This window comes from Megalobrama amblycephala, linkage group LG14 (assembly GCF_018812025.1).
Source record: "Megalobrama amblycephala isolate DHTTF-2021 linkage group LG14, ASM1881202v1, whole genome shotgun sequence".
Lineage (NCBI taxonomy): Eukaryota > Metazoa > Chordata > Actinopteri > Cypriniformes > Xenocyprididae > Megalobrama > Megalobrama amblycephala.
Window position 1 is genome coordinate 49287775 of NC_063057.1, and position 25498 is coordinate 49313272.

The 25498-nt window shown below is 37.4% G+C and overlaps 1 protein-coding gene across 1 annotated transcript; it reads right to left on the bottom strand.

Annotated features, from left to right (window-relative positions):
- Positions 1–567: 567 nt before the first annotated feature.
- st8sia1 (ST8 alpha-N-acetyl-neuraminide alpha-2,8-sialyltransferase 1) lies at positions 568–23843 on the bottom strand. The gene is made up of 5 exons (XM_048155944.1): positions 23079–23843; positions 17616–17760; positions 11915–12024; positions 8218–8310; positions 568–4379 (listed from the first exon to the last, which is right to left on the bottom strand). Exons 1-5 carry the CDS (start codon positions 23255–23257, stop codon positions 3887–3889), a joined length of 1020 nt encoding a protein of 339 aa, XP_048011901.1. The 5' UTR covers positions 23258–23843; the 3' UTR covers positions 568–3886.
- Between the last annotated feature and the right edge of the window lie 1655 nt (positions 23844–25498).

The window sequence follows — 25498 nt, forward strand, 5'->3', positions numbered from 1 at the left end:
CCCTGTTATGCAAAATATCTTAGGACAGTACTAAATAAAAAAATAACATGCATTTTGTATGATCCCTCTTATCTTGTTAAAATTATTCACATTTTCACAGATTCTGCAAGGGGTATGTAAATGTTTTTTCTTTTTCTGTCAGAAAAACTATATTAATCGTATTTAATATAAAAGTTTACTTTTTGTGTGTGTGTGTATATGTGTATATACACACACACACACATATATATCTCCCTCTTCATTCTGTCTATCAGTAGCCTGTCCAACAAATAACGCCTTTGTTCCGTTTGGCCTTTGTTCCAAGTAGAAAGCTGGGCCCTGATATTAAAAATGTATTGGACAGGAAATGGGTGTTTTCTTTTCTTTTTTGTCTGTCCAATGTAAAATAGAGTGCCTCCTCTGAATTGAATTGAATTGAATTGAATTGAATCCTCTGAGATTATTTAGAAGGGCTATTATTCATAGATTTGTAAAGCACATGTACTGACAGCCAATCCAATATTTTAAAAAAATGTGTCAACACAAATCTAAATGAATTCAAATACAATTCACACATACTGCAGAAGATGAGTTGACAGAAAGTCTTTATTGTTTGAAAGCAGTGTTTGCTTACTTTTAACACAATTTTTTTTTCAATATCAGCATAACCCATGTGGCACGTAAACAACGTTTAGCCCAGTTCCTGTTAGTAGATTGTTACATGCTCAAGTACAAAATCCATTACCCAACTGCTTGAGCCAAGAAGATTGACATGATAGGACACATTTACAGCTTAGTGGAGTAAAACGTACTTAAATACCTAAGATCCAAGCTCCCATGAGTTCCATAAATGAATTTAACAGTGAATAGAACAGTTGAGGTAAGCTAAGTTTCAGCAGGGCACACACCCTCATATGGCTCAAAGGGCAAAATTTAAAATACATAATAGTTTCTCAGTCAAAATCAGTTTCAAATACCAATTACATATCACAGTCATGCATGCCTACTTACAAACTACAACCTCACTCATTCAAAATACTGAACAGCACAAAAAGGTGGGAAAAAGATAATCATCAGCTCCAGCATTTAACAATTTCCTCAGCATTATGTACACAATAAAGATGTTTTTCTGCCAATTAAGCAATGTTAAAAAATTACAGTAAGGTATGTTGGTCCTTCTACAACCTCATGCTAAGATAATTTGAAACTTCCATCCAGGAATTTAATTTCACTCAACATAAATGATAAGTCTTTCTGCATTGCTACACATCAGTCTTGATTGAAAATTCCTAAAAAGCCTATTTTGTGAGGTTAAGATTGAGTTTGGGGGATAAATTAAAATAATCCTTAGACTCAAAACTCGTTCTTGATAAAATTATGTCCTTAGCCTTTTTTTTAATACTGATAAAGGCACTCATTGGCTTAAAGTGTGAAAATATGGTAATGGTTATTTTTCAATACTCAAGATACTCAAATGAGGGCACACATTTCCTTTGCTACCAGGGCAAACCGGTCAAGAACACTCCAAGGTCACAGTTCCCCGAAAAAGCAAAGAAAAAAGGCATTTATTATGACCATTAACACTTCTGGAATTAAGCATTGAAGTATTTATGCAGCATTATTTGTCGTACCACCTTTCATTTGTATTTCCCCCCTCCCAAACACATTAAGATAAAAAGAATATAGGGGAAAATGTTTTTTTCATTGGAGTCAAACATGAGCTGGTTGTTTCTGTCAACCATTAAATAACCTCCAGTAGGTCTTGCCACTGGAGTGTGGCATAAATGTGATACATTAATGCACAAAACAGTCTACGCAAGTATGTGTACACAACCACTTGTAGCTAAAAATCTGTCAACGCATTTCATAATCAGTTCCAAATACACATTATCAGTGTCGCAACAGAAGTCACCATAGCGCAAGTTATATAATTCTACATTCAGAAAACTGACTGTAGAATTAGATAATGGAACAGTTTGAGTTAAACTGTCGACATGTTTATAGCTAGCTATCTGAATACCAACACACCTGCTTTAGATGGCAGAAACATTTAAAGGCAACTCCACTTCCCCTTAAAGAGAGAAAAATGTAAATTCAGCCATCATTTACGTACCCTCATGCCATCCCAAACTCATAAGACAAGTCTGAGAGATTTCTGTCCCTTCATTGAAAGTTCAAACTTAGACTACCGAAGTAAACCAAAACTTGTTTCAAAAATAATAAGGTTGTTCTCGGCTGTCAAGAAAGTACCATTGAGCTTACAGTACGTTTATCATATTTGCCGTGTTTGAAGCTTCAGTGTTTGGTTGAATGGACTTTCAGTGGAGGGAATCTCCCAGTTTTCTCTCAGAAAACGAAATCTCTTTTGAAGTTCAAAGATAAACAAAAGTTATCGTAATTGATGAAAGAATTTTCATTTTTGGGCAAATAATCCCTTTAAGTACTGAGGTTTCTGGCTTAAGTCAACATTATAGTGCATCTTTCCTACCACTCATACCTATTAAAACTATCTGTCAGTGATGCTATATTAAAACTACAGTAAGCTGGAGTGCATGTGGTACAGCTAGCACCTACAAGATTTAAATCTAATTTCCTGTGTGTATTTTAACACACACACACACACACACACACACACACACACACACACACACACACACACACACACACACACTCGCACACACACCTAATAATAAGTCAAGGAAACCAGTTACTGGGCAGACCACAAAGTGGCTGCCACTACATTCAGAGAACCCAAGATTCTTGTGAAAACGGTAACGAAACTGGTGTTTACACGTTCTAGACCAGGTGTCCAGCACCTTAGCAGGCAAAAAAAATAAATAAATGTTTGTCGTATGATTGGTGTCCCATTCCACCACTGTGTACCATCAAATGACTGATTCTCAAATACATACAAAATAACACAAATGATAATTAAAGATGCTGCCACAGGAATCACCTAGAACACTATCGCACTTCTTTCATTGGCACACAAACCATTCACTCCATCTTCTATGGAATTTGGTCCTCATCATCTTCCAGAGTCTATCAATCATTTTTGTGGAAGTCTTCAACATGGTCACTCAACCCAAGATTTCCCAATCCAAACATGATAAAACACTGCGTCATGTACGAAATCGGTCTCATGACAGATCTAGACTGACAAGATGTTTCTCAGTAGAGGCCCCGTTTCGTTGAACGTTAATAATAAATAAAACGAGAAACATACAATAATACATGAACTGCAGCCTTCACTTTAAACCGGTCTCAAATTTATGAAACGGGTTTTTAAACAGTGGCTGTACAGCATTTACATTCAATGCCCTTTTCCCTTTTACAGGCCAAACCTGTTTGTACACTGATTTTTATATGTTCAAAACACTGCGAGAAAGATTTTCACATTATTCCTTTTTCTACTTCCTCCAAAAAATTCTGTATTCAAGACAAAATGAATAAAAATATGCCAAATGATCAAAGCATTGCTCTCGTTTTCTGATTTCCCATTTAAAATTTCTTAAGACATTGATTGAAGCAGCCTCTTCCCCAATCTATTTTTACATGATAGCTCCTAGGTTTAAGGGTCCAACTGCTGGTAGATGCAGTTTATATAGGTCACATGACACCTGAGCCCCCCCCATCACCCCCGGTACTTCTACAGAAAGTCACAACAAGCTTCCAGTGAATGCATACATGAGGATGGGTACACATGCAAGTCTTTTTCAACAGTCCCTTGGCAACAAAAGGGTAGGGTCTTGGTAGCAGTTGAGGGTCAAGCATATAGACACCAAAGAGAGGCCCAGCTTTGGGGGTAGGGCATCACCTCACAACCCACAGTATTATCATGCTAATCACAGGATTGCCGTCCTGTTCCTGTGGGGATAGACGGAGTTGCCCCTGGCAACACTTCCACTTATTTTTCCCTTTTCGGCTCCTGCCCCTCTTTCGCACAATAGCCAACCCGCATGCGCAGCGTGCCGCTCTTGTGCAAGTGCCAGAGTTGCAGGAACTCCTCAGGCATGGCGTGAAATCTCGAGGATGGGAGAATGTTGTCATAATAGTGGTGGCTGACCGGTCGCTCATCCAGCCCCACCGAAAATGGCCAAAAACCGTAAGTGGTTACCTCTTCACACAAGCCAAGGGCAAGGCTCACCAGGAACAATCCCGTGGATAGCCGTTTGCCATGGACGCCGTGGTTCTTCCAGAATCGACCGACATTTTTAAGGAAGTCTGGGTTAGCAAAGAGGACAGTCTGGTTGGAGGCGGAGTCTGCAAGGGCATGGTATGCCCGCAGGGAGGGGTCAGTGCCGGGCTTCATAGAGAATGCTGGTATGTAGATGTAGCTGGAACCATATGCCTTCATGCTGTCTACGAAGGATTTGCGGGACCAAAGGAGGTTCTGAAAGCTGATGGGAAAAAGAGGAATGATAAGTTACTCAAAATATCCATAGCATATTGGATAACAAGATAAAATGATATAAAATAATTAATAATAAATAAAATGAATAAATAATAATTTCACAACTTTGGTTCATGTGGATGCCATTTTTAATTTTTTAATGTCCCTGCCAGTGTTTCATGTTTGAAAACTATCCTTTCTGAAACAGAAGAGTTTCATTTAAAGATTTTTTTTTTTTACTACTGTGGCCACAATGGATGTTATGTTGACCCCTTGATATAATGGCTTGTTTCTGAAGCATGGTATGCTTCAGTTAAGTATAGTACAGTACAGGGTAGCGTTTCCCAAAAGCATCGTAAGCGTAAGTTGATCATAGCTCCATTGGTGGCAATGTAGCTACAATAAACTTACGCTTACGATGCTTTTAGGAAACGCTGCCCAGTACGATTCAGGGCAGCAAACCCTGATCCGGCTTGCGTTTCCACTGCCAACAGTACTTGAAAGGAGTGGTGTATGCTAGAGAGTAGCGATCAATGTCTTTAGCTCTTTATTTATACTGTAACTTGTTAGACATTCTGTCATTTCTTTGGCATTGAGTGAATAATACAAGTTGAAATAAATAAAGTGTCTGAGCTTGAGCTTGTTTGTGAATGTCCAATATACTTTATGAATAATACGAAAATTGAATAATCAAATGTAAAATAACTGCATATAACACTGCATAGTCTTAGTGTAAACATTAAATATAGATTAATCCTTATTAAAGCTACTTAAGCTATTCAGTCAAGATCAGTAATTGCTTTTCCTTTGTCGTTTGATTATTATTAATGACAGACTGCAGCAGGTTTACTAGGCTGCTGTCAATTACTTTAAGAGCTAATGCACGGATCCAATATACTGTTACACGCACTTTTTTCCCCTCAACTGTGTATGTTTATTTAAGACATAACCCACTGTGTTTACATGAATACTCTCCAAAAAGGCATTTTGACATTTTTTTGTGTACGTGTTTAGGCAGTATCTGCTCATTTGCTTATCCGCTCTTTTGCTTATTTTGTGGCTTAGGCCGTGTGTCCACCAGAGCGTTTTTAGCCAGCTGAAAACGCTAGGCGCTCTGCTTAAAACGCCCGTCTGTGAGCGCTTGAGAGCGCTTCTGCAGCGCAGCGTTTTTTCCGTTGAGACGCTTTGTTGCTATGATACGGAATATCTCCGGCACTGTTACTTATAACTGATTTTGCAGGTTATTTGTTTCAGACTTAAAATGTTGACACAATGTGAAATTACTTTGCTATGTATTTTCAGAGACCAGCAATATTAATTTCTCATCCATTTTGTTCCGTTCTCTGTTGATGTTGTTGTACAGCAAGAATGTTGTGACGGTTGGCTGGTGTAGTATTTGTCCCGCCCCTCCTCCACTCTGATTGGACGGCTGGCTAAAAAGTGACAGTGATGAGCACTGCGTTTTACTCAAAGTTGAACATTCTTCAACTCGAGGCGACCAGTAAAAAACGCCGAGCTCTCAGCGCTTGAGCATGAAAAAGACGCTCAGCGGCTCGTTACACTCCCGGTGTTTAAAAAACGTGGCGCTCCCATTGAAAACAATTGAAAAAGTACGCTAGCAGCTGGAAAAAACGCTCTGGTGGACACACAGCCTTAATGCACTTTTAATAACACTGTTTAATATCAAAGATGTCTTACAGTTTAGCAACAGTAGACAGCATTTTACAGCACTCACTTATTTGGCTGATTTGGATGTTTGGGCTTTTAAGGAGGAACGAAAGTGCTCAGCTTTGAAGGAACGGAAAGTGTGCTGGACAGAATGCGGAAATGGCACAATAATTGTTTTACCTCGATTATCTTGTTTTCATAATCGTTGGAAGCCAAAAGTAAAATCGAAAATCAATTACGATTAAATCGCACAGCCCTAATTTCAACAAGCATATTAATAAAAATAAATAAATAATAAAATTGAAAATGTATGACCATGGTACTAACACCAATGCACTTGAGACTAGAGATCTCCTGCCAGCTAATGCAAGAAGTAAAAGGGATACTCCACTAAGAAAGGTCAATATCCATCCCTCAAGACGTAATCAGCTGTCTGGAGAACTCTGTCCTTTTCTGACCATTCTGTCATGGTTTCCATGCTGTTTGCCACATGCTGCGAACTACCTCAGAAACCAAAAACAGCTACAGGCTGTTTCAAAATCAAAGAATACACATGATATCTAGATGCTTCTGGAATCTTATGTCATACTACACCACACCAGAGAATATTACCGATAGAGGCAGTGATGCTATCAAGGTATGGTGTCCATATGCAGTTAAAAGTGTGTTGTGGAGTGATTATGCATGTTAAAGAGTTCCAGGGGAATAGTATCTCTAATAATTGAATGCCAGCCTTTAATGGAGGAAGGCTTATCGCTGATCCATGACGTCAGTAGGTTCTTTCTGGCAGCAAAAGTTAACAAGTTAAAAGCCTTCTTTTATATTTATTAGAAATGAGCTTACAGGGGGGGAAAAAAGGAGTGACAAGGATCCAACCCCAAAGAAAAACCCAAGATATTTTTTTAATTGAACCACAACTCTGGACCAGTAAGCCTGGATCACATGACAGTCCCATATACAATGAGTATAATCTCCTATATCAGACTTGAATTTAGGGCAGAGCGGTGAAATCAATACAATGTTAATAATAAAACAAAATCATAATAACAAAAGCTAACAATTTCAAATAAACAATTAATTTCAATCATTTTGATTAAATTCAATAGTGCTGTCACCAAAGTAAAGCCAGCTGCGACAAAGGCTATGTTCACACTGCAGGTAAATGTGGCCCAAAATCAGATTTTTTTTTTGCCCACGTGTGACTCATATCTGTTTTTCCCATGACAGTGTGAACAGTACAAACCACATGGAATCTGATATTTTCAATTCCGATTTGTGCCGCTATCATATGTGGTACTAAATCCGATACAGGTCAGATGATTTGTAATGCGACCACAGTGTGAACAGTCATATCGGAATTCAAGCGATTTTTACTTCACTCGAGATCAACATTAGTCACGATTCTGCACTCATGAGAGTCTGCTCTCTTTTGGTCACATCATTGTCTTTATTTTTCATATTGCCTGCGCATAATTTCCCTGGCTTCTACTGCAGATCACACTATAAATGTAATTGCTTACTTTAATGCCCTCCATGTTTACGTCCGTATGACAGCGCGATGTGTGTGTTGCCAAGTCCACAATTTTTCCACAGAATTAGGTTAATTTTCACTGTTGCCGTGGGTTGTTTTGCAACTCCGTGGGTTGAAACGACTGCACTAACGCGTTATTTAACCCCCGGAACATGATTTTTACTGGGATTCCCCACGGAATGTGATAGGGCTAGTTTTGGACTAATTTTGAGAAACAATTGAGGGCATTTTGTGGTAAAAACCTGGCAACCCTGTTGTATCGTTCTTTTGTGCATTCAGGTCAGTTCAGAACCATGATCTGTTCACACTGGAAATATATATTGATATTGGGCACATTTAAAACAACAATGTGAACAGCTACAAAAAAAAAAAAAAAAAAAAAAAAAAAAAAATCGGAATGAGCATTAAGCCTCGCAGTGTGAACGTAGCCAAAAAGATTGGTGTGCACCTATTACAAAAACTACGGTAATCTCCAGTAAGAGAAAAGTGCTGCTTTGGAATCTAAATCAGTGTTCCCATTTACTATTGTTATTGGTATCCAGTATTGAATTATTGGTATTGTGATTAAATAAAGTATGGTCAGTGAATTCATCATATCAACCCCAAAAAAGACATAAATAAATAAAGCGAGGAGAAGATGACATACCTCTTTTCAATAATGCTGGGATTTGCGCTCACCAGGTGTGTTCTGGTACCAACATCAGCGGTGTACTCTTTGGACAGAGGAGGAAGATTACATCTAGAGGTAAAGGAGATGAAGAGAAATTGAAGAAAAAGTGTTGCTGGCAATGATGTTACTCAGTCTATGTCATGAGCAAGTCTTAAATTCCCTGGTCTTATTGTATGTCACTTGTCAATGTATGTTATTTGTTAGATTCTTACATTCCTGCTGTTGCGTTCCACAAATGAAAATATGGGTCTGGAAGGACATGAGCATCTAAATAATGAAAGAATTTACATTTTTTTGGATAAATAACTAAATAAACTGCCAGACCTTGCTTTCATAATGTCTGTTTTATCACAGGTTAATGTCCAATCCTGCACCTGGAGGGCCACCTTCCAGCAGAATTTAGCTCTAGTCCTAGGCCACATCCACACAAAGCCAGAGCTTTCCCTATCCAATCTTTTTTCCTCTCATCTTAAAAAAAAAAAAAAAAATTCCATAAACACGGTGTCGTCTCAAGAAATATCTGCGTACATACGAAACCAACTCTAAACAATGTAGTATACATGCAAGACCAGTATGTGGCACTGTAATTCTGCCACAGAAATACACTAAAGACGGAGAAGACGACTTGGAGAATGCAAGTCGAGGGGTCAAGACGTGGGGTGATGACATCATCGTTTCACTAAATATACGGATTGGCTGTGCACACAAAAGCGCAAGGGTGGGGTTTTCAGATTTATCCACTCTGGGACCCGGTTTCAAAAAATAGTGGTTTCAGGTGGTTATCGGAGTTTCATCCAGACTAAACACGTCTCCGTGTAGACGGGCTGCTAATTAATCACACCTGATCCAACTAATCAAGGTCTTCAGAATCTAGACACTGCAAGAAAAGTAGCCCTCCAGGAGCAGTATTGGATACTCCTGGGTTAGCACTTAGCGACACCCTCTAGCCCCTGGCTCACTGATACTCTTTGTGACTATTGGATCAAGCCAAAGACTATGGATATAGAAAGACAGTTCACTCCTATTAGTTATGAATGGGAGAAACTGCAATGCGCAATATGGCAGAATACGTCCAGCCTTCTAAGTAAAAGAGCCAATCACTGATAAAGTCATTGCGTCACTGTAGCTGCCGTTAGAGGCTCCAGTTCCCATAGAAACCTGAGACTCGCGCTAGGGCTGCACATGCGCATTGGCTCGTCAAGCTTGAAAAATACGTTTTTTTAATGCTATTTTAGCATAAGAAACAACATTTATGGGACGGTTCATGTCAGATTTTGTTGCTGATTTCAAATATGCAATTTAATTAGAAGTTCGCCAACCAGTTTCTGAGATTTCAGGATTCCCCCATTCTAATAAATAGGACTTGGCTTTGGATGCCCAAAATAGTTGCCTGGAGGTGTTTCAAATGTGGCCGCCAAGTGAACAGACTTTCCTTGAAAGGGACTCAAGCTCAGAGCTGCTGAGAAAAAAAAAAAAAGAAGACTAAATCAAAAGAAACAGATGACCTAAGCAAGTATCAATCTTTTCTGTGCCCTTTCTCTGTGTTTCTTCCAGCCACACACCCACAACCAACCACTGCTTACATGCACTCCTCTATTCTTTTCTTTCCCTCTTCTTCCATCCCTTAGACCATATTTTCTTCAGTCTCCTGCATGAGACTCCAATGCTGTTACTAGCTCTCACTCATGCGGGGAAAGTTGCAGGTCATGAGAGATGTGATTATGACATAATTAAGCAGACTCAGGTAACCAACTGCTCAAAAAAACAAGAAAAAAAAAAAAAAAAGTCAACGCTTAACATTACAGCAGTCAATAATTACAGACTAGTCTCTCTCCTTCCTCTTCTGTCAAAATTCCTAAGTGTTTAATCAGTTCTATGTTTTTTCTCTCTCACAGAACAAGCTATTTGATGATAAATCTGGCTTCAAAAGCAGACATTTCACAAAGACCACCTGCTGGCTTTCAATAAATCTCTACGGCTTGCAAGAGCAAAACTCCAGATCATCTGTCCTCATTGCTTTGCTGAGTTTAATCACCAGATCCTCCTGTCCAGCCACTCTGACCTATGAGCATCACAGGTATGGCAGTTCAGTGGTTTCAATCTTACTTCACAGGCAGATCCTTCAAGGTTTTCTGGAAATCACTGGGTTAATCACTGGGGTGCCCCAAGGTTTAGTGCTTGACCTTCTCCTTTTCTTGATATACACAACCTCACTAAGCTTGATCAAAAAGGCTCATAGCTTTTCTCGTGGAAATGATATGTCTGTTGTTCCAAACTGACAACCCCAGTTTTCAGCTTCCATCTCTGCTTGCCCTTCAGACATCTCAGCCTGGATAAAGAAAATTCACCTCCGGCTCAACTTTGCAATCCCAGCCAACCCGTTAGTCGACCACCACATCACTGTTCAATTGGATTTGCCAACACTAATGCAACCAGGACAGCAAGAATCCTGGTGGTAGGTGGTATCTGATGACCTGTTTACTTTCCACATTTAAAAAAGCCTGATCATGCAGGGTTAATGCTTTAAAACATTTTAAGACTGGACTACTGCAATGCTTTATTGGCCAGCCTCTCAAAGAGCACATACAAGCCTCTGCAAATGATCCAGAACATGGTAGTGCATGTGGTCTTTTGGTCTCAAACCACCATCTAACTGCAGCTGCCTAATTCAAATTCAAGGATTTGATTCTGGCCATGAGGACTACAACTGGACTGCAATCCTACAAGTGTATGTTCCCTCCTGCAATTTGAATGAGTGGCGCAAAACAGTCCTTCATATCAAAGCACTTTCACTCCTCTTAGATGGAACAAACTGCCTACATTCACCGAAATGACCCTTCGCAAAGACCTGCCCCCCTGTTACTGTTGCTTTGTCCGACAAGCTATGGCGCCGTCACGCCACACAGAGTGAAAAATACATTGCGGAAAATACATCGCGGAGCAAAGAGGACACTGACAACACGTCGACAGACAAGACAGAGCAGGTTACTTATGATATTAAACAAAGTCTCAGCTTTCAAATTGTGTAATTTTTAAAGAAATTCCAACAATAAAAAACGTTTTGAGGCTCTTTAATGTGTCGTGACAGATTGCTGTAGCGCCTCAGCTCAAGCGTCTCCTGAACCGATCATCTCTTCCTACTAGTCAATTTATAGCATCAAATAAACATGAATGAACATGAGAAGGAATGTTGTTTCAAACACGGAAAGACGTCAGTACACACCATTTTTCAAGTTCAAGTCCAATGAGGTCTTCTAACTCCTGACATCTTTGTCGGACAAAATGGCGGATTCGGCGTTATGATTGGTTAGATCGCTTGTCAATCAAACTCCCGGCGAAGTGTCAATTTGCTGAGACCATCACTACTTTCAGGAATCAGTTAAGAAGTCATACCTTTGCTGCAACAAAGACACTTATGATTTTAAAAGAGTTCTCCCTTTCTGCATTTTACCTTTGCTCTAGCTTGTGTACTAATAATTCATGTACATGCAAATATAAATTTATATTAATAAATATAAATTTATATTATTTATATTAAAACTTGATATTCTGTACTGCAAATATTGTTGGATAAATATAATAAATAGAAATGTAAATCTAATTCTGTTAGATTTTTTATATGACTTGACATACTCAGCCAGTCCAGAACAAGCAAATATTACCATCTTCTCACCTCATGATAAAGTCAGCTTGGTCAATTTCGTTTCCACAGCCACTGTGTTTCAGGACCCCCCCATTGCCCACAACCGAACACTTCTTTAGAGGAAGCTGCAATGGTGTATCCTAGCAACACAAAAACAGTGGGAGTTACACAAGTGGGTCGAAGAATAAAGACTCACACACAAATTACATTTCCATTGGTTTCTTTTGATGAATACATATTCAAATCAAGGATACTTCAATATTCATATGCTTCAAAGAATGGTGAACCTCTAAGTAAAACTGAATTGATGAAAAGACTCTTTGTAAGATCCCCTGCTGATCCATTTGCACCACAGGCCACACATACATAATTATTCACTCCTCAGCAGACATTTTTCTCCTAAATGAGTTGTAGGATTTTTCTTGGTTAGAATCTACAAAACAAAACTAGATTCCTACATTTTCTGTAGAAAATTGGTTGTGCTTGCCAAGTTTTAGAGTGTTGTGGGTAGTTGGTAAGGTGTTGATACATTTGCTAAGGTGCCCTGAGTGGTTATTTGTGTATTGCTAGGGTTTTTTGGGTAATTTCCAGGGTATTGCTAGGATAAATAAATTAAAATCAATTATTATTATGAATAAATCAAGTACAAAGCTAGACACTTCAGTATATATACATAATATACATGACATTACCATTAAAGGTGCCCTAGAACCAGTTTTTACAAGATGTAATATAAGTCTAAGGTGTGAATGTGTCTGTGAAGTTTCAGCTCAAAATACCCCATAGATTTTTTTTAATTAATTTTTTTAACTGCCTATTTTGGGGCATCATTAACTATGCACCGATTCAGCACGCGGCCCCTTTAAATCGCGAGCTCCCTGCCCCCCTAAGCTTTCGACTATAATACAGTGCATTTACAAAGTTCACACAGCTAATATAACCCTCAAATTAATCTTTACAAGATGTTCGTCATGCATACTGCATGCATGCGTCAGATTATTTGAGTATAGTATTTATTTGGATGTTTACATTTGATTCTGAATGAGTTTGATAGTGCTCCGTGGCTAAAGCTAACATTACACATTGTTGGAGAGATTTATAAAGAATGAAGTCGTTTTTGTGCATTATACAGACTGCAAGTGTTTAAAAATGAAAATAGTGACGGCTCTCTTTTCTCCGTAAATACAGTAAGAAACGATGGTAACTTTAACCACATTTAACAGTACATTAGCAACATGCTAACGAAACATTTAGAAAGACAATTCACAAATATCACTAAAAATATCATGTAATCATGGATCATGTCATTTATGATTGCTCCATCTGCCATTTTTCGCTATTGTTCTTGCTTGTTTACCTAGTCTGAAGATTCAGCTGTGCACAGCTCCAGACGTTAATACTGGCTGCCCTTGTGTAATGCCTTGAACATGAGCTGGCATATGCAAATATTGGGGTCATACATATTAATGATCCCGACTGTTATGTAACAGTCGGTGTTATGTTGAGATTCGCCTGTTTTCCGGAGGTCTTTTAAACAAATGAGATTTACATAAGGAGGAGGAAGCAATGGAGTTTGAAACTCAATGCATGTCTTTTCCATGTACTGAACTCTTGTTATTCAACTATGCCAAGGTAAATTCAATTTTTGATTCTAGGGCACCTCTAAGCATATGGTATTTTGACTTGAGCGAGTCCATGTGATGAATTACACTTGTAAATCCACAAACAATCAATAAACCAACCAACCAATCAACAGTATTCCCTTTGAAACCAGTAAGTGAAAATTCATGCAGAAATCCTTCAAAAAAATTAAGCTCTTGTATGATCATTTTAGCGCTCTCGTATCTGGCATGAATGATACACAATACTCTGATAAACATATTACATGTTTTGTTTTTTTCTGCAGATGGATAAATTTAATTACTGTAAGTCTGCTGTATGCTCACACTGTTGTTCTTCTGAAACCTAATACTAGGATTGACAGTAAGCATCCTTTAAGACTGTGTGTGTAAATGTAAATCTTTTTAATTTCTTTTTTTTTGGACACAAAAGACCCACTTAGAACTAACTCTACTATAAATATATTAAAAGAAAAAGACACTGCGTCCATATAGTCACATTGAGATCCCACTGAATAAACGTATAAATCACAGTGTAACTAGATTAGAATGATGTGTGGGTGTTTCTGAGTGTGTGTAGGATACTGTGTTGCGCATTTGTGTGTACATCAATAATGAGTGTGGGCTCTGAGACAGTGTAGGAGGAAGATTGCGACTGAAAGGCGGCATGGTGCCCAGTACAGGACAATTAGGACCCATGCGGGTGTCTCTCCCATGCCTGTTTATTTTTAGAAGGCAGAGCGCTGCGCTGATCCTCATAGAGAAAAAAAATCTGGACCAACTGCTACTCTTCCACATTCATAACTACATTTTATAGCAAAAACTTAATTCAGGCTACTGTTAGAAGCTATGTGGGACTTTAAAACATCATGAGAAGAAGTTTTCCATGTTACTTTAAGAAATCAATTTTCACTAAATGGACAACAAAAAGTCTGATTTGCACTTAAATGGAGGCTATCTAGATTAAAGACCAGAATAGAGAGCACAGATGTGAGTTAGCACAGAACGTTTTAGCAACCACCCAAAACACCAGAGCAACACTCTAAAGTTAAAATTGTAGATAAAATAGCTAGATTTTAGTCCATTAAACATTTTATGACCGGTTGTTTTTAGATGTGTTGAAATCTGTTGTTTAGACAGATTTCAATTTTAGCTACAGAATAAAATATGAAATGGTTGGAAAGATTTTCAGAAATGACATTTTCTTCAACTCTCAAATTCAGGTTTCACACTTTAACTAGAAATGATGCCGTAATTTTGAGGAAACCAGCAATTATTTGCTTTCTAATGATTCAATCTAAGGGTTGAGCATATCATTTCGAAACCATCTGCATTAAAGGGTTATTTCACCCAAAAATGAATATAATGTCATTTATTACTCACCCTCATGCCATTCCACACCTGTAAATTCTTCGTTAATCTTCGGAACACAAATTAAGATATTTTAGTTGAAATCCCAAGGCCTGCATAGGGAGCAATGACATTTCCTCTCTCAAAATCCATAAAGGTACTAAAACCACATCTAAATCAGTTCATGCGAGTACAGTGGTTCAATATTAATATTAATAATAATTAAAATTTAGCGAAAAAAACAAAACAAAAAAACGACATATTTAGCGATGGCCAATTTCAAAACACTGCTTCAGGAAGCTTCGGAGCATTATGAATCAACGTATCGAATCATGATTCGGATCGCGTGTCAAACAGCCAAACTGCTGAAATCACGTGACTTTGGCACTCCGAACAGCTGATTCGATACGCTGATTCATTATGCTCCGATGCTTCCTGAAGCAGTGTTTTGAAATCGGCCATCACTATATATGCACATATAAGTCGCTATTTTTTTTTTTTTTTTTTTTTTTTGGTGCACCAAAAATATTCTCGTCACTTTATAATATTAATATTGAACCACTGTACTCACATGAACTGATTTAGATGTGTTTTTAGTACCTTTATGGATCTTGAGAGAGAAAATGTAATTTCTCCCTATGCAGGCTTCACGGAGCCAGCGGATTTCAACTAAAATATCTTAATTTGTGTTCTGAAGATGAATGAAGGTCTTACGGGTGTGGAATGGCATGAGGGTAAGTAATAAATGACAGAATTTTCATTTTTGGGTGAACTAACCCTTTAACATGAAGTTGGTCCTTCAGCTTCAGTTCTTTTTTACCGTTTCAATTCTTCTGTCATGCATTAAAGACTGTAGCAGGCATAAAATAGAAGTGATGGAAAGTAAGGGTGGGCAGAATGATGGTTTATAATGAATGACAGTAGAAATGCATGAACACAAACATGGATTAAGGTGAAAATACAGAGATATGCATCAAATAATTACACAAAAGGAAGAATTATCTGCTTAATATTAGTTTACTGTTTTGAGTTTTGCATCACAAAATGTAAAGCTAATGAAGACTTATTAGTTATTCATTATGATCTAGGGATGTGTAACGATTAATTGTTTGCAAAATAAAAGTCTGTGTTTACGTAATATATAGGTGTGTTCTGTGTATAATAATGTATATATAAATACACATACATGTATAAATTTAAGAAATATATGCATGTTTAAATAAATATATATATTTATATATATTTTATATTACATATAAATATAAATGTTTAATGTATAAATTAACATTTTTCTTAAATATATACATGTATGTGTCTGTATTTATATATACATAATTATTATACACAGAACACACACAAATTACGTAAACACAGACTTTTATTTTGCAAACGATTAATCGCGATTAATTGTTGCACATCCCTATGGGCCCATTTACACAATACCGTTTTCAACTAAAAAGTGGGAAACTTTTCATGTATTTTGGCCATTCATTTACACAACAGCGTTTTGGGGGCCTGAAAATGCACATTTTTGAAAACGTCTTTCAGAGTGCAAGTTTTTGAAAACATTATCATTATCTTCTGTGTATAAACTACAAAAACACGAATTTGCAAAAATTGTGCATGCGTATTGTGTGTATTGGCGCATAATGTTTCTTTACAAAGTGACATCGCCAACTACTGACCTGGCAGCATAATACAGCGTTTTTCCTTTGTTTTCGTGGATCCGTGTAAACTTTTTGACAACATTGTTGTCTGTACGTGAAACACCCAAAGGAAAAACTTTTCCGTTTTTAGTACGTTGTGTAAATGTACTCGTTCACACAGAACGTGTTTTTGCTTTGAAAAACGCGAGACGCGAGCAGTAGAATGGGGAAAAAAATGCAAGGTCTTGAGACGCATTTTTTAAAAGTTGAACTGATTTTAACTTGAGCGCCGTGTTTTTAGAACGTCATGTCATGCGCAAGATGTTGCAAAAGACACAAGATGTGAACGCAACGGTTTTGCACGTCCGTCTAGCGCGTTTACATAGAAAAACAATGGAAAAGAAGCACTTTGGAATGGAAAAACGTGTTCTGTGTGAACGGCCCCTTAGTTTGCACCCATCAAGTTCCAAGAAAAAAGGTAAAGTAATCATATGACATGAAGTATGTTTCATTTGTAAATTTGTAAGTGTTAAATACTTGTCTATTTTCATTTCATTGAAATTCCCCTTTCACTGGAATTCCAGCAAAAAAAACAACTATATTTTGAGATAAAATATATGAGTGAATGAGGCATCTCTTCAGTCCTCATTTAACAGAATTGTAGGATTCAATGTTTTAAAGTAGTGCCATTTTACACCTCAAAAATTGAGTAGATGTTCAGGAAATTCAAAAAGCTGTTTGAAAACTGCTGCACTACCATGAGTCAAGGAAAATATGTTAACAGATATTTCCCCTTCCAACTCACCATCTGTTTGTGTTTCCAAGGTTTTATGTAAATTGTGTAGGTTTTTTGTAATCTATTTCATGAAATTTAATGGAGACAGATTAGTTATATTAGAATCAGATAAATAATTACATTTCACAAGAATCCTGGAATTCTCCAGCCATTCATTTTCAAGCTGTGACAACATTCATTACATATTAAAAATATGTATAAGCACACATTTTTGTGGTATATACTGCTGCCACTTAAGAACTATATATCAGTATAAACATGTAAGAGCAAATTCTAGTATCCGGTATTTTGGGCTCATTGACTTCTATAAAAGATAGTACCTGAACAAAGAAAGGGTAGGTTTCATTGTTGACCGTGTGGTAATGGTAGATCTCCCCATCATACCACAAGACTTTGCCTATTGGCGAGTTCTCCTTAGTAACTGCAAACATCCTCTTTGGATCACAGCATTCTGTCAGCAGCTTCCTGCCAAACAAGAAAAAAATGGGATTGTGAAAATGTCCTTTCTAATTGACGGAGAACAAGCACACATTGTTGAAGTCAGAAATTTTCCTGTGCAATTACACAAACTAATTTTATGACAAAAATTAAATAGGCATAAATGGAAAGCATGTAAGCAAAAGAATATTCAAATAAAACATCTCGGCGTCCACTGTCCAAACAGGTTCCTTCAAGTAATGTTTCATGACACACACTCACTCTCTCTCTCTTTACAGGCCTCAGTTTGATTGGGTGGGGGGAGTGAGGGATGGAATCCCCCTTGTTAAAAAAAAAATGACAAAAAACATCCCCTCTGTAAAACCATCATCCCCCTTGCCTTCCCAAGACATTTATTTAAATCTGCACAGAAACCATTCAAGCCACAAGCTACATAACACAGCTCGACATAAGCACACAAGCCACATGCCGCTAATGGCTTGAAAGCAGCATTTATGAGTTTCTATTTAGTTATTTAGAATCGAAAGGATGGGTGTGGTACGTGTGACTGTGAGGGACTAAGAGACGATTCCATCCATTGTTAGAGCTTTGGAGCATGAAAAATTGTGGGGCTCAAAATAATTATTAGATCATAAACACTTCAGTGCCCCCTGAAGGCATCATTTTAGGTAGTCTGGCATGAATGGATGTGTGTGTGTGTGTGTGTGTGTGTGTGTGTGAGTGTGTGTGTGTGTGTGTGTGTGTGTGTGTGTGTGTGTGAGAGAGAGAAATAAATAAGAGATAATAAGAGTCTGATAAGCAATTTATAGAATATATATACATATTTATTAGGGCTGTATGATTTATCATGATTAAACCATATTCGATTTGGCAAAGGCTGCGATTATTTTATGTGCTGCTTAGCTGTACGACTCTGATCAGTAGTAAATGCTTCTCTATCTGAAAGCCAGAGGGCGCTCTTGCGCAGAAACTCCAAATATTCCCTGCTGCAGAAGAAGATAACACGGGTCATATCCAAGCGGCAACCTCCCCCAGTTTCTTTTGAAGTCAATACGGAAGTGACTTAAACTGCAATTCATCGACTGGCAGAGAGAGCAGAATCTCATTGAGCCCCATGTTAAAATGCCCAACTTTACAGCAGAAAGAAACATGTTTACAGGCTGGTACAAATTGTGGTTTTGGTCTATATAGCTAATTTTGCCCTTCATGACAACTCTGAGGGGGGTGAATTTTTTTTATAACTCATCCGTTTAAATTTTATTAAGCCTTAAAGTTCTGCATTATTAAGGGCGTGGTCACTTGAGTGACAGTTGGATTGCCACTGCTGTTTGTGAGCCATCACATTATCTCAGCTAATTCCAGCCGCTGAACAAGATGGACAAGATGTTAAAGGATTAGTCCACTTTTAAATAAACTTTTCCTGATAATTTACTCACCCCCATGTCATCCAAGATGTTCATGTCTGTCTTTCGTCAGTCGAAAAGAAATGAAGGTTTTTGATGAAAACATTCCAGGATTATCCTCCTTATAGTGGACTTCACTGGCCTCCAAACGGTTGAAGGTCAAAATTACAGTTTCAGTGCAGCTTCAAAGGGCTTTAAATGATACCAGACGAGGAAAGAAGTCTTATCTAGCGAAACGATCAGTCATTTTCGAAAAAAAAAATTAAAAAAAAAATACAACTGTATGCTTTATAAACACAAAATATTGCCTTGAACGTACTTCCGGTTTCTGCATTCTTCAAAACGCTTAAGCTCTATGTCCTACGCCTTTCCTATTCTACTTACGGAATGAACGCAGCGCCAGTTTCATTTTTCCGCAAGTAGAATAGGGAAGGCGTAGAACATACAGCGTAAGCATTTTGAAGAATGCGGAAACCGGAAGTACGTTCAAGGCAATACTTTGTGTTTATAAAGCATATACAGTTGCATTTTTGTAGAAAATGACCGATTGTTTCGCTAGATAAGACCCTTATTCCTCGTCTGGTATCGTTTAAAGCCCTTTGAAGCTGCACTAAAACTGTAATTTTGACCTTCAGCCGTCTAGAGGCCACTGAAGTCCACAATAAGGAGAATAATCCTGGAATGTTTTCATCAAAAACCTTCATTTCTTTTCGACTGAAGAAAGAAAGACATGAACATCTTGGATGACATGGGGGTGAGTAAATTATCAGGAAAAGTTTATTTAAAAGTGGACTAATCCTTTAAATGCTTCTCATGTCTGTATGATGTTTGCCGTATGTTGTTTTTTCAAATGTACATTATAAGCGACTGAAACTCGCAGTGCTTTCAGATGGATTAGCATTTGGAGCCATGCTTCAATGACAAGCCGCACATAAAAAAAAAAATAAATAAAAAAAATAATCACAGCCTTTGTGATTTCTTAAATGGCACTAAGAATCGCGTTTAAGCAATAATCGCATTTAAGTTCAATGTTATTTTTCTTATTGTGCGATAAATCGTGCAGCCCTAATACACTTTTGATTCTAATGGTGTTTCTATTTGTTTATTGTAAATAACAATCAATAAATAAACTGAATAAGATAATCAAAATAGGAAGCACAACAAATACTATTTTCATATAAAAACTTTACATTTAAAAATGTTACAGTTAAAATCTAAACATTTTAACGTGTTTCGCATTTTTTATTTTTTTATTTTGTGCATTACAGTAATAAGAATTTCGGGGGAAAATGTGGTTAATTGTTATGAAAATAAATGCCACACTGCAAAAACAACCCTAACGTCCAAGGCTTCGCTTTCTTTGTAAAATATAATTTAAATATAATTTAAAGGATCACTTTCAAATGAAAATTTAAAGTTCACTTTCAAATGAAAATTTCCTGATAATTTAGTCACCCCCATGTCATCCAAGATGTTCATGTCCTTCTGTCTTCAGTCGAAAAGAAATTAAGGTTTTTGATGAAAGCATTCCAGGATTATTCTCCTTAAAGTGGACTTCAATGGAGCCCAAATGGTTGAAGGTCAAAATTAGTTTCATTGCAGCTTCAAAACGTTCTACGCAATCCCAGATGAGGAATAAGGGTCTAGAGCAGGGGTCTCAAACTCAAATTGTCGGGGGGCCGTTTCTGTGATTGACACCTCATAGGAGGGCCAATTATCCTTTAAGCGCAAGAAAGCGCAACATTTCAGAAAATTTACTTTCCTTTGCATTATTTCTCATTTAGCCTACTTCAAATTTCATTAGGCCTACTAAAATATTTTTTATACCTATACTATAAATATCTTATTTACCATACTAAATGTAAACAGCAGTGTCTATCTCATTGTTACAGAGTGTAATATATAATACTATTACTAATATAATACTATTAATTGAAATAGTCTGGTGCGACTTCTCACATCCAACAAGATATATGGAATAAAAAAATCAGTAATTTAGGAACAAAACCAGCAACACTTGTGGCGTGGATGGGTCATAAATAAACAAAAAAACTGGAGCTATATATCAACTTTATTTTGCCAAAAAATAAAAATCTCTCATTGTTACATACATTATTAGTTTTTAACATCTAGTGGAAGTATTTTACGTTACTTATGTTAGCTTAAATAACATTAAAATCTTGCACTGAACAACACTGTACTGAACAAATACAATCCCTGAATACATTTGTACACTTTGTTTCTTGACAGACACCTGCAGCGCTTGTGCTCACACAGCTGGGCCACATTTGTCCAAGATGCCGTTTGAGCATCGGTAACGTTTAATGGCTGCATCGGACGCGTTTCGGTGGTTTAAATCGGCGCTCATGACTTAAAGTCGAGTGCTTTTACTGTAATTTAGGCAAGCGCGCTCATAATAGAAGCGATTGAGAGCGCGGCTCAAGGTTGCATAGCAACGACAGACGCCACTGGAGCGAAAGCGCATTGGAAAGGAGAATGCGGCGCGGCCGCTTATGTGACGCGATATGTGAATGCCCCTTAGAACGGCGACTTTTTCTTTGCATATCAGACAGGTAGCAACTAGAGAATAATAATAATAATAATAATAATTTAACGGGCCGGATTATGTTTTATTTTTGAGATCAGTTGCGGGCCGGGTAGAGGTGGTGGGCGTGCCGTAAATGGCCCGCGGGCCGGCAGTTTGAGACCACTGGTCTAGAGAAACCATTGCTCATTTTCAAAAAAAAAAAAAAAAAAAAAACTTATATAAGTTTTAACAATAAATGCTCATCTTGAACTAGCTCTCTTCTTCTCTATTAGAATTCCGGCAGTGTAGACACTGCCCTCCACAGGTTAAAGTTTGAACTAATTGTTAAAGTTTTAACAATAAATGCTCATCTTGAACTAGCTCTCTTCTTCTCTATTAGAATTCCGGCAGTGTAGACACTGCCCTCCACAGGTTAAAGTTTGAACTAATTGTTATATACTTGCACTAGCATATTGTATATGACAATTTAGTTCAAACTTTGACCTGTGCAGGGCAGTAATACACTTAGCAATGTCTACACTGCTGGAATTCAAATAGAGAAGAAGAAGAGAGCTAGTTCAAGGTAAGCATTTATGGTTAAAACTTAGAAAATGAGCGATGGTTTCCCTAGATAACACCCTTATTTCTCCTCTGGGAAAGCTGTAAACTGTAATTTTGACCTTCAACCATTTGGGCTCCATTGAAGTCCACTATATGGACAAAAATCCTGGAATGTTTTCATCAAAAACCTTAATTTCTTTTCGACTGAAGAAAGAAAGACATGAACATCTTGGATGACATGGAGGTGAGTATATATCATCAGGGAATTTTAATTTGAAAGTGAACTAATCCTTTAATACAGTGGTTCCCAACCACATTCCTGGAGTACCCCCAACACTGCACATTTTCCATGTCTCCTTTGTCTGACACACCCATTTCTGGTCTTGGTGTCTCTGCTAATGAATTGATGACTTGATTCAGGTGTGCTTGATCAAGGAGACATGCAAAATGTGCAGTGTTGGGGGTACTCCAGGAATGTGGTTGGGAACCACTGCTTTAATACACCAAACATGAGATTCATCGAACAAAATTAAACTCTTTATGACGTCACAATGGCCAGCCTTTCTGGGAGTTCAGAGCGGGGACAGATAGCGTTCCAAACGAATCTGCCCCTCTGCGCATGCACGTTCTCCTAATCGGTTTTTCGGGGACATGTCTGTACTCTGCAATACTCATATCAGCATGAGAGCCAGATTACATGGACGAGATATTGATTGCAACCAACCTTCTGACTACTGAGACTAAAATGTCATTTAAAATTGCATCACAGAACTCATTTATTTTGCATTCGTGGCCTTGCACATCATCTCCCAATGACTGAATAAATGAATGTGATAGTAAACGAATGGAAATACCTGTACAGTTCTACTCCCGTTTGGTTTCTGCTCCATGTTTGTCCCTGCCGCAGAACCTCATCCACCATTTCCTTGTCACTGGGTATCCTGTACACGGGGAAGATATAGAGCCACAACAACGCCAGCACACCCAGAGTGGCCCATATATACTTGCTCCTGTGACATCTCAAAAACACCATTCCGCCGGTCTTATCAGACAAACGCCTAGTTCAAAAACACGTGCTCAAGTCCGACAAGTTTATTTTGGTGCCGCTGCCATTAGGAGCAAAAAGCCGCTTGAATACCGTTATCCTGCTATTTCCATAACGCAGCGTTAAAGAGGCCAACAGTGGTGCATCAGTGTCAGATTTTCATGCATGAATGCATCAAATTCCTCCTCATTCCCTGCTGGTTTGCTGATTGATGAGCTCACAATAACGGGCGGGATGTGGTGGATGCGGTCGAATCTCCTTCACCGGTTCCGTCTGGCCAAACAGTAGGAATCTCACGGCGTTTTATACGGGATCCAGATATCTTTTCCCCCCATCACTTCTAATGCAACCCATCTTGAACTCTACAACAAATCTGATCCCTGCGTTATCCGGCTTCATATCGCCTTTATCACCGCATCACGGCCCTTTTCTTTGTCCCGCTATACAAATTAATTTTTTAAGGCCTTCCCTCCCAATCTGGCCGTCTCGGAGGTAATCTTCCGAATAAATGACAGACAAAGCTCAGTTTGTTGAGAGTGCTTTAGCACGCATCATTGCCCTCATTATTTGTTTTCGTGCTGCCCCCTTCTGGTTAATGTAGTCACATGACAACGGATGTGTAGCCTAAATGGATATAAACGTGTAAACACGTTTTCCGTTAAGTTTAATAGGCTGATTTGCTGGTCAAGAAACATTTATAATTATTATTATTATTATCAATGTTTTATACAATAGTACTTTTTTTTCAGGATTCTTTGATGAATCCAACGTTCAAAAGCACTACATTTCACAATGTAGGCTACTAGCTATGTAAAGAACAAGTTGTAAGGAACAACAGTGTGGGTCACTTTTTTTTAAAGTGTTTTTATTTGAAGAGAAAGAAAACAACATAAACAAACAAACATCCCCTTCCATTTTCAATTTCCTTTAAACACTCAAACCCCTACAGAGGCACTAAGGGAAAGGGTGATGGAAGAAATATAGCTCAGAGAAAGATAATATTTGAATGCTTTTGCATTCTGTTGTTTTGTGTTCATTCGCAAAGAAAAGTTTTCTCAAAAGTTTTTTAGGGAACACAGTACATTTGCAAGAGAATGCAAAAACATTACAATTCAGTTTTCCTCTCATTCTGTAGCCACCCATGTGAACCACAAAAAAATAATTAAATTAATTAATTTAAACAAATGCAATTGGGGATGCAATTGTAAATAGTTTATATAAGATCACTGAGTTTATAGTAAGACAGTTAGTTTTGAAACCGAGTTCCCATGCAGGCACGCCTTTCCACCTTTCATTGGTCAGCCAAACCAATGAAACCCAAAACCAGCGCAGCATTGGCTAAGCCATTGTTTCTGTGTTGGTTTGTTAAAACACATGATTTTAATATGAATGTTTTATTTATAGTAGTTGTAGTTCAGTTGTTGCATATTAAGCTGGTAGAAAGTACACTAAAAATCCTACCCATCTCAAACGTTTGAACAGTAATGTTTTTGAATCATATGCTTACAAAACTGCAGGTAAAACAGTAGCCTAATATTGTGAACTATTATTATTATTATTATTTCATATTTGCATGCAATGCAGGGATTCCCCCAACTTTTTTGTCAGCTAAACCTCTTTGACCTAATAATACATTTACTTGAAGTAAACCCCCTGAGATTTTAAGCTGATAAATTCAATAATAAAATTAAATCAATAATAATAATAATACAATTATTTTCACGGTTCTCTGATGTTGTTTAATGGTCACACGACATGCAGGTAAACTAATAATAATAATATATATATATATATATATATATATATATATATATATATATATATATATATATATATATATATATATATGTTGAGATATAGTTCCATCACGAACCCCAGCCTGGGAATCCTGACGTAATGTAATATTTAATGCACTTCTTGTTGTTGATAACAAAGAATGGAAAATATTTTATTTTTCTTTGTATTTTTATATGATTTTTATATATTTTTTTATATTTTTATATTCTTAATTAGCCTATTTTATTTGTATATGAATATGGTACAAGATTATCTTATTCAAAGCAACTCGATAAATGAGTTAGGTCAAGAGTAATTTAAAAGTATTAAAAAAGTAGTCAGTAGTCATATTACTTTAAATGTGTAAAGTAATGGATTATGTTACTAACTACCAGTGTTGGGGGTAACACATTATTACAAGTAACTTGAGTTACGTAATCAGATTACTTCTTC